Source organism: Petromyzon marinus, chromosome 66 (assembly GCF_048934315.1).
Source record: "Petromyzon marinus isolate PM22_M1 ecotype Great Lakes invasive population chromosome 66, UKy_Petmar_22M1.pri1.0, whole genome shotgun sequence".
In the NCBI taxonomy this organism is placed as follows: Eukaryota; Metazoa; Chordata; class Hyperoartia; order Petromyzontiformes; family Petromyzontidae; genus Petromyzon; species Petromyzon marinus.
In genome coordinates, this window is record NC_133732.1 from 4,402,552 (window position 1) to 4,412,551 (window position 10,000).

General features: G+C 53.4%; 1 protein-coding gene across 3 annotated transcripts in view; it reads right to left on the minus strand.

The window, feature by feature from the left end:
* Positions 1-9,043: 9,043 nt before the first annotated feature.
* Positions 9,044-10,000, minus strand: part of LOC116957918 (uncharacterized) — a 182,695-nt gene continuing 181,738 nt past the window's right edge. For all 3 annotated transcript variants that reach the window (XM_076054558.1, XM_076054557.1, XM_076054556.1), the window contains exon 10: positions 9,044-10,000. This exon is cut by the window's right edge and continues 242 nt beyond it. In XM_076054558.1, the coding sequence (XP_075910673.1) occupies positions 9,056-10,000 (945 nt within the window). In that variant the 3' untranslated portion in view covers positions 9,044-9,055.

The window sequence follows — 10,000 nt, forward strand, 5'->3', positions numbered from 1 at the left end:
TAGCAGCAGCAGTAGTAGCAGTAGTAGTAGCAGCAGTAGTAGTAGCTAGCAGCAGCAGTAGCAGCAGTAGTAGTAGCAGTAGTAACAGTAGTAGTAGCAGCAGTAGTAGTAGCAGCAGTAGTAGTAGCAGCAGTAGTAGTAGCAGTAGTAGCAGTAGTAACAGTAGTAGTAGCAGCAGTAGTAGTAGCAGCAGTAGTAGTAGCTAGCAGCAGCAGTAGTAGCAGCAGTAGTAGTAGCAGTAGTAGTAGCAGTAGTAGTAGCAGCAGTAGTAGCAGTAGTAACAGTAGTAGTAGTAACAGTAGTAGTAGCAGCAGTAGTAGTAGCTAGCAGCAGCAGTAGTAGCAGTAGTAACAGTAGTAGTAGCAGCAGTAGTAGTAGCAGCAGTAGTAGCAGTAGTAGTAGCAGCAGTAGTAGCAGTAGTAACAGTAGCAGCAGCAGCAGTAGTAACAGTAGTAGTAGTAGCAGCAGTAACAGCAGTAGTAGCAGTAGTAGTAGCAGCAGCAGTAGCAGCAGTAGTAGCAGTAGCAGCAGTAACAGCAGTAGTAGCAGCAGTAGTAGTAGCTAGCAGCAGCAGTAGTAGCAGTAGTAGTAGCAGCAGTAGTAGTAGCTAGCAGCAGCAGTAGCAGCAGTAGTAGTAGCAGTAGTAACAGTAGTAGTAGCAGCAGTAGTAGTAGCAGCAGTAGTAGTAGCAGCAGTAGTAGTAGCAGTAGTAGCAGTAGTAACAGTAGTAGTAGCAGCAGTAGTAGTAGCAGCAGTAGTAGTAGCTAGCAGCAGCAGTAGTAGCAGCAGTAGTAGTAGCAGTAGTAGTAGCAGTAGTAGTAGCAGCAGTAGTAGCAGTAGTAACAGTAGTAGTAGTAACAGTAGTAGTAGCAGCAGTAGTAGTAGCTAGCAGCAGCAGTAGTAGCAGTAGTAACAGTAGTAGTAGCAGCAGTAGTAGTAGCAGCAGTAGTAGCAGTAGTAGTAGCAGCAGTAGTAGCAGTAGTAACAGTAGCAGTAGTAGCTGCGTGTTCCCCAGAGCGTGGCGGGCGGTCGTTTGATCTTCGCGGCTTGTGGACGACGGGGGGGCGTCACGTGACCAGGCCCAGGCACAAAGGGCCTCGTGGTGCACGTAGTTTGACGGCTGTATTCTCTCTCTCGCTCTCTCTCCATTTAATTTAAAATAAAAAAAAACACCACGGTAATGACGAGACAATTGAGACGTTTGCCGAATAAAGTTAAATTTTACGACGAACGCAATGGCGAATTGTCATTCGAGTTAATGTTCACCGGGGTGCGTACACCTGTAGTTGTGTGGTGATGATATTGACGTGCAGGGATTAAGTGAAGGGATCTCGGCTGAGATGATGTAAAGCCGAGTCCACAGCCAAACAACCGACTCGTTTGTGGGTCTCTGTGTGAGTCTGTGGGTCTCTGTGTGAGTCTATGGGTCTCTGTGTGGGTATGGGTCTCTGTGTGAGTCTATGGGTCTCTGTGTGAGTCTGTGGGTCTCTGTGTGAGTCTATGGGTCTCTGTGTGAGTCTATGGGTCTCTGTGTGAGTCTGTGGGTCTCTGTGTGAGTCTGTGGGTCTCTGTGTGAGTCTATGGGTCTCTGTGTGAGTCTGTGGGTCTCTGTGTGAGTCTATGGGTCTCTGTGTGGATTTGTGGATCTCTGTGTGAGTCTATGGGTCTCTGTGTGTATATGGGTCTCTGTGTGAGTTTTTGGGTCTCTGTCTGAGTTTGTGGGTCTCTGTGTGAGTCTATGGATCTCTGTGTGAGTCTATGGGTCTCTGTGAGTCTGAGTCTGTGTGAGTCTATGGGTCTCTGTGTGAGTCTATTGTGTGAGTCTATGGGTCTCTGTGTGAGTCTATGGGTCTCTGAGTCTGAGTCTCTGTCCGAGTCTATGTGTGAGTCTATGGGTCTCTGTGTGAGTCTATGGGTCTCTGTGTGGGTATGGGTCTCTGTGTGAGTTTGTGGGTCTCTGTGTGAGTTTGTGGGTCTCTGAGTCTATGGATCTCTGTGAGTCTATGGGTCTCTGTGTGAGTCTATGGGTCTCTGTGTGAGTCTATGGGTCTCTGAGTCTGAGTCTCTGTCCGAGTCAGTGTCAGTCTATCGGTCTCTGTGTGAGTCTATGGGTCTCTTTGTGAGTCTATGGGTCTCTGTGTGAGTCTATGGGTCTCTGTGTGAGTTTGTGGGTCTCTGTGTGGGTTTGTGGATCTCTGTGTGAGTCTATGGGTCTCTGTGTGGGTATGGGTCTGTGGGTATGGGTCTCTGTGTGAGTCTATTGGTCTCTGTGAGTCTGAGTCTATGTGCGAATCTATGGGTCTCTGTGAGTCTATGGGTCTCTGTGTGAGTCTAGGGGTCTCTGTGTGGGTTTGTGGATCTCTGTGTGAGTCTATGGATCTCTGTGTGGGTATGGGTCTCTGTGTGAGTTTGTGAGTCTCTGTGCGAGTCTATGGGTCTCTGTGTGAGTCTATGGGTTTCTGTGTGAGTCTATGGATCTATGTGTGTGTCTGTGGGTCACTATACACTACACTACTATACACTACACACAACACTACTACACACTACACTATACTATACACTACACTACTATACACCACACATTGGGCTCTATGGAGGCCCGTTTGTAAGCGATTAGTCGTTACAGGGGTGGTCGTAAAGAGGGCTTCGACTGTAAATGGTGCACATGTTTGTATTAGTATCAATTCGTGGGTGTTAAACGTTGTGACTGTTGCCGGGTCACGATTGGCTTAGAGTAGATGGGCGGTACGTTAGGCCACGCCCTTCGTCAAGCGCACCTTAGGCCACGCCCTTCGTCAAGTGCACGTTAGGCCACGCCCTTCGTCAAGCGCACCTTAGGCCACGCCCTTCGTCAAGCGCACCTTAGGCCACGCCCTTCGTCAAGCGCACCTTTGGCAGGCACGTGACTCAATTGGCAGTCACGTGACGCATTGTCTTTGTGACGCCTTCTGGCGTCATCTGGTCGAGCACCAATTGGGTCGAGGCTCAAAAGAAAGCCGTCCCTTGGTGTGGACCAATCAGTTTCAAGGACAATGCATCACATATATTATCATAGTGTGTGTTGTTTTTCGTTTGCATTTTGAATGCAGGTATTGTGGTTAATGCAGCGACATGAATCCTCGTAAAACAAAGGTTTCAGTTTTGTAGCCATAAAAAAGGGGAAAACCCCTGTTATTATTACGCATCAAAACTTCACGGTGTGAGGTCTATTCCCTGGGGGATGTTGATGAGTGGAGGGAGGAGGGGGTGGGGGATGTATCGAGGGCCAATTGTGACTCCACAACGTTAATACCGCAGGGTCCATGGACGCGCGCCTGGGTGACGGGGGAGCCATGCAAATAACCATGCCGTTTTGGACCCTGCGTACAGGAGGAGGTCGTGGGTTCGATCCAGTGCCGGATGAAGCTAAGTTGCGGGGCCTGTAGCGTACGGTGCTATAAAGGGGGGCCCTGAATATGAGCAAAAATCCGTAAATATTAAAACACTATTTTTTTTACTTGCACAGTAAAGTAATTGCATGTTTCACCATTGGAAACCTCATTTTGCCAGTAACAAAATATGATAATTGTTTTTTTTTACCCTTTTATCTGGCAACAAAACTGACACCTTTTGTTACCGGCAAATGAGGTTTCCAATGGTGTAAATGCTTGATCCCGATCTCTCATACTCTGATGGTGCATTGTCTTTGAGTTGTGTGATGCCTTTTGGCGTCTTCTGGTCCAACACCCACGTGAGACGAGGCCTCCAAAGAAAGTCGTCTCGGTTGTGGACCAATCAATTTCAAGGACAGTGCCACATACATTATCAGAGTTTGTTGTTTTTTTGTTTGCGTTTCGACCCCAGGTATCGTGGTCAATGTAAACACGACTCCTTGTAAAAAATTAAAAAGGTGTCAGTTTTGTTGCCAGATAAAAGGGTACAAAAAAACCACAATTATCATAATTGCGTGTTTTTCATTCGCTATACAGCCAGACAACGCGGCAAATCGCTAACCTTAAACACCCAGTCGTTCAATAACAGCTGAAGGCGGTGCAGTACTGTAGCAATAGAGCAAACGCGGAATCGCTGAACCGGAAATTGAGCGCTTGAAAGCGTTTAGCGCGGGGCCCTTGAACGTGCGGGGCACCCGTAGCATTTGGAGCTAGTTCTGCGACTAAAATCATCCGGCACTTTGTGCGATCCCGACCCTGACGGCCTGTTATGATACCACTCGGGAGTTTGCGCGTCTCTCCGTTTCTTCCCCGTGCTTGCGTGGATTTTTCTCCAGGTCCTCCGTGGTTTTTGTTGTTGTTGTTGTTGCCTCCGCACAAACAAAAACAAGGAGTCAACGTCGCGCGTTTCAAGAGTGCCTGCCCGATGGGAAATGCCCCACGCAATAAGCCACCTCTCGCTGAGCCGCTGCCATTCGCGATAGCCGGGTTCTGAAAAAAAAATAGCCACACGGCTCGGCGATCCTTACCTGGTTAAATTAAAGAAAAATATATCTTTAAATAGTAACCCCCACCCCACCCAACCCCACCCCACCCCACCCCTCACAGCACATACTTCCACCAGCGTGTTCAGTTAAGTCCATCGGAGTCAGCGGAGCCCCCACGAGGTTGAGTTCTTTATTGGCGTCTCCTCAACACGAACACAAAGCGAGCTGCACTGCCAAGCTTACGCAACGATCACAGCGGGGGCACTGTGATTGGCCACCGATGCCCGCTACAGGGGCAGCACGAAGGAGATTCACTGCGATTGGCTGCTTGCGACTCCATAAGCAGTATAAGCGATGAATGCGATTGGCTACTTGTGCCTCTACAGGCTGCGTGCGATTGGCTACTGATGCCTCTATATGCAGCATACGAGATGCCTGTGATTGGCTACCGGTGCTTCTGCAGACAGCGTATGCGATGCGTGCGATTGGCTACTGATGCCTCTATAGGCAGCCTGCGATTGGCTACTGATGCCTCTATAAGCAGCGTATGCGATGCCTGCGATTGGCTACTGGTGCCTCTACGGACAGCGTCTGCGATGCGTGTGATTGGCTACTGATGCCTCTATAGGCAGTATAAGAGGTTTAACGTCATCGGCTACCAATGCCTCTATAGGCAAATGCCTGTGCAGAGTTTGAGAAGCAAAGAATCATCAATAATGACGTCAACTTGTAACGATTAAGTTTATCTTGTAGGCTTATCGCGACCAATATCATCCATAATGGAGGAGGGGGTGGGTGTGGGGGCGGGGTGTTTGGGTAAGATCGCGTAAATATCGATGCGTCGTTAAACCCGCCACCGCCCTACGTAAGCCAATTAGTAAGGGTTGTCGCGTAAACAAAACATAATTTGCCGCTAGTTCACCACTGGACCGGTTGTGCGTTGGAGAGTAAAAACCCGCGACAACATTTACGATTCAAGCACCGTGACGTTTCGCCCGGTAACGACAACAAACCAGCGTCATCGGGCGACAGTCCAGAGTTGTGGCGAAATCCACAACCAATTGCATCCAGGGTCATCACGCTTACTCTCCAACACGCAACCAATTAGCGCTTAACTGGCAACGAATTGGCCGCCTTCTGTTTACGTGACGAACCCCTTTACCGGCTGGCCATGGCGGGTTTCATCGACGCGACATTTATATTTGCTTGATCCGACACCAACAAAAAAAACAAACAAACAACCCTCTATTATATTTCGATTTAAAGCTTTCGTGACTGCAATGATTCATCTTCTTTGGTTCTTTCGGTAAAGTCACGTAGAATGATAATAAAATAATAAATTGATAAAATAAAATAACACAATAATATTCTGTAGGCGCGAGGAGGAACCGTGAGAATATTATTGTGTTATTTTATTTTATCAATTTATTATTTTATTATCATTCTACGTGACTTTACCGAAAGAACCAAAGAAGAACCCTCTATTATTGTAACGCTTCAGCCGCCACCGCCACTGCCGCACGTGATTCGCTCGCTCAGGAACAGAGAGACGGAGAGACGGAGGGAGGGAGGGGAGAGACGACTCTGTAGGCGCGAGGAGGAACCGCAGACGAGCGGCGAGGAGGAGGCGGCGCCAACAATTTGTCCAAGCTCGGCGATCCTCGGTATATTCCGGTGTTTTTCGGCCGATTGACGAGCGTTGATTTACGCGCAGTGCGTGCGGTTAGGAAGCCGGGGCGCCCGGAGCAAAAGCCACGGTTACGTGCGAAGGGGAAACGCTCTATCCTCCCCCCCCCCCCCCACACACACGGAGGGAACGGGTGGAGTCCACGTTTTTTGTCGTTGCCGCCTTCTACCTGGCAGAGCCGGGGGTGGCGGGGGGGGGGGTACAGTTCCTCCTCCAGACCCACCCACGGGTATAGAACGCGTTGCCGGACGCGTTGCCGAACGCGTCGGCCACGCTCGTCTCGCCGAGCGGCAACTTTGTTCACCGTTTCCCGTTCCAATGACGTCCTCGTGTGCACACAAAGATAAAGGCCCCCCCCCCCCCGTGTAGCCTTAACAGACTGTAGGGGCAAGTGCTGTTCGCGAGCAGCAGCTATGAAGGCCGGTAACGGCACACGAGGGGGGTTGGTGGCCAGCACCACGCCCGGCCGCCTTTGTCTCCCCAGTGGCGATGTTTACTACGCATCGCACCAGGTACTCATTTGAGGCCGAGTCGACCTAGGGGAGGCCCGGGACCGGTTAAAATAATCGTCACTGGTGTTGGCCGTGAGCGGGAATCGAACCCGGGTCGCCGGGTTCATCGCGCAAAGCGCTTACCGCTACGCCACCGCTCCACCTTACACACACATCCACACATCCACACACCCACCCATACCCCACCTTGCGACCTGCCGGACGTCATCGGAACGTGAAAAGGGATTATAATTGGCTGTGTCGGGCGGTGGAGGGGTTTACGACACAACGCTTTACTCGCGCGGCGATCGATGTTACGATTACAATTATTACGAATCGCAATATCGCCCGTAAAAAAAGCCTACTTACTGCCGCTACTACTAAGTGTTAAATGTCAGCTCGTAATTACGTGTGTGTGTGTACAGCGATCGTAGCTATTTGTGGTTTTATAACATTCCGGATAATGCGTTCCACACGAGCTCGAAGCAACCAAATGTTCCTTTCCTTGGAACTCACCCCAGAGAGGGCCCACAGGAGATAGGGTAAGTCTTACCCACTTCGAGTTAGTTACGATTGCCTTCAGCGTTTAAAACGAGGGGGGGGGGCTATCAATTACTTAAAAACTCGCCGTCGCGTGCCCAAACAGACACGCGAGACGTATATATGTACAAAGCCTTAACACTGTTGGGGCAAGTGCTGTTAGCGAGCAGCACCTATGAAGGACGGAGCGGCACACGAGGGGGTGGGCGGCGTGGACCACGCAGGGCCGCCTTTACTGCACCGCTATGCCAGGTAACTCATTTGAGGCCGAGTCGACCTAGGGGAGGTCCAGGACCGGTTCGGATAATCGTCGCCATTGGTGTTGGCCTGCGGGCGGGGAATCGAAGTCGTGACGCTGGGATCGTGGCGTGGCGTGGCGCTAACCGCTACACCACGCCCGCTCCCCAGCAGATACACACACGCACACACACACACGTACGCACACACACACGCACACGCACACACACGCACACACACACGCACACACACACACACACGCACGCACACGCACGCACATGCGCACACACACGCGCGCACACGCGCACATACACACACACACACGTACACACGTAGACACGTAGACACACGTACACACACACGCACACGCATACACACGCACGCACACGCACGCACACACACACGCACACACGCACGTGACGCCAGTATGCAACCGCTGGCGCACTAAAACGAATGTCGTACGCAAGGTTACCATCGATGGGTCTCCTAACACGGCCTGCTAGCGGTAAGAAATTCACGATAAAATCGTCGGTTTAACACAGACACGGGCAAAGCACGGCCCGTTGGGCGTTTTAATCCGGCCCGCCGAACTTGTCCAAATAATAATAATAATAATATTATGATATTATTATTAAATTAAATTTTACCTTTCTCCTGCAATGCCCCCATTTCCCCATTAGATGGCGCACTTTGACCGGGAGTGTGGTGTATAGGCCCTATGTTCGTGCAATTTGTTACAATTGCCTTGCAACTAAACGCTTTGCTTCTAGATTTGAAGCTTTTGTGACTGCAAGGATCCATACTCTTTGGTTCTATTCGGTTGTTTTACTTTTTACCTACGTGACTTTACCGAATAGAACCAAAGAGTATAAACGCCTTGCTACCTGTTAAAGGCCAAAATCCCTTCATGTAATAAATTTTGACACGTCATCTACATTAAGTTCACACAAACGCTCCATCCATCCAGTTCCTGGCCCGGCCCCTCCTGTCAAATTTTAGAACCCATTGTGGCCCGCGAGTCAAAAAAGTTTGCCCACCCCTGCGGTTAGCTCGTGGAAGAGGCAGATGAAGAGGAAGATGAAGAGGAAGAAGAAGGGAGAATCCTCCTCCGCGTTGCACCGCGCTCCACGTTTGCCTGCCTGGATGAGCCGGAGAACAGGGGACAGCTCGCTCCAGCGACAGCGATGATTTGACGCCTCTCGTAAATCCACCGCAGGACGGAAGACCCCCCCCCCACCCCCCCCTTTGTCCTTCCCAAGTCGCAGGCCCCCCCCCTCTCCCGCCCCCCCTGCCCCCCGCCCCCCCTGCCCCCCGCCCCCCCCGCCCACATTTGTTGTGGAGGTGGACTTGGCAGGACGAAGCGTGCCGTGGCGAGTCGTCAACCGCCTGCATAGAAGGCGGGCGGGCGGCACGACGGCCATCTCCTTCGCGAGCGGTTTGGTCGCTGAAGACTTCGCCCGGCGGCTGGTCGCATCGCCGCCGGTGCCGCCGGACCGCTGGACACCACCGCCGCCGGTGCCGCCCCCGCGACCTCTCGACGCGCGGGTAAAACGTTTCCCGTTCGAGCCGCCCCACCCCCCGGGGCCTTCCGCTCGCCCGGCCCTCCGCCCGCCGTACGCAAAGAGAAGACGCCCGCCCCTACGCCCCCGCGCTCCCCCCCCCCCCTCCCGACCTCCGCCCGCCTCATTCCGAGTTCCCCTCCGCGTAGTCGCCGGCGTCCGCCGCTTGCCGCGGGCCCTCGGCGGCCGCCGCCCCGTCGCCGTGCGTCTCCTCGTGGACCCTGAGCCGGGAGATCCGCACGAATCCACGGCCGCAGAAGCGGCAGGCGTAGGGCTTGCGGCCCGTGTGGACGAACAGGTGGTTCTTGAGCTGCGACGCCGTCGTGAAGCCCTTGCCGCACTGCTGGCAGACGTGCGGCCGCTCGTTGGTGTGCGTCCTCGTGTGCACCTTCAGGTCCTGGTTGCTCGAGAAGCCCTTGCCGCACTCGGCGCACACGCAGGGCTTCTCGCCGCTGTGCGAGCGCCGGTGCCGCTTCATGTTGGAGTAGATGGAGAAGCCCTTGCCGCACTGGTCGCACACGTGCGGGCGCTCGCCCCCGTGGAACGACTCGTGCCGCCGGAGGTTGAAGACGGCCGAGAAGCGCCTGCCGCACTGGGCGCACGCGTACGGCCGGTCGCCCGTGTGGGTCCGCTGGTGCGTCCTGAGGCTGGAGCCGTCGACGAAGCCCCTGCCGCACTGGGCGCACGCGTACGGACGCTCGCCCGTGTGGGTCCGCCGGTGCGTGACGAGGTAGGACTTCTGCGCGAAGCCCTTGCCGCACTGGGCGCAGACGTGCGGCTTCTCGGCGCTGTGCGTCGCCGCGTGGATCTTGAGGTTGGACGCCTGGGCGAACGACTTGTCGCACACGGCGCAGGCGAACGGCCGGCGTCCCGAGTGGAGCGTCGCGTGGACGCGCAGCGCGCTGCGGCTCAGGAAGCCGCTGCCGCACTCGCCGCACACGAAGGGCCGCTCGCCCGAGTGGCGCATGCGGTGCTTGCGGAGGCTGTCGACGCGCGAGAACGCCTTGCCGCAGAGGTCGCACACGTGCTCCTTCTCGGGGGCGTGGATCACGCGGTGCGCCTTGAGGAT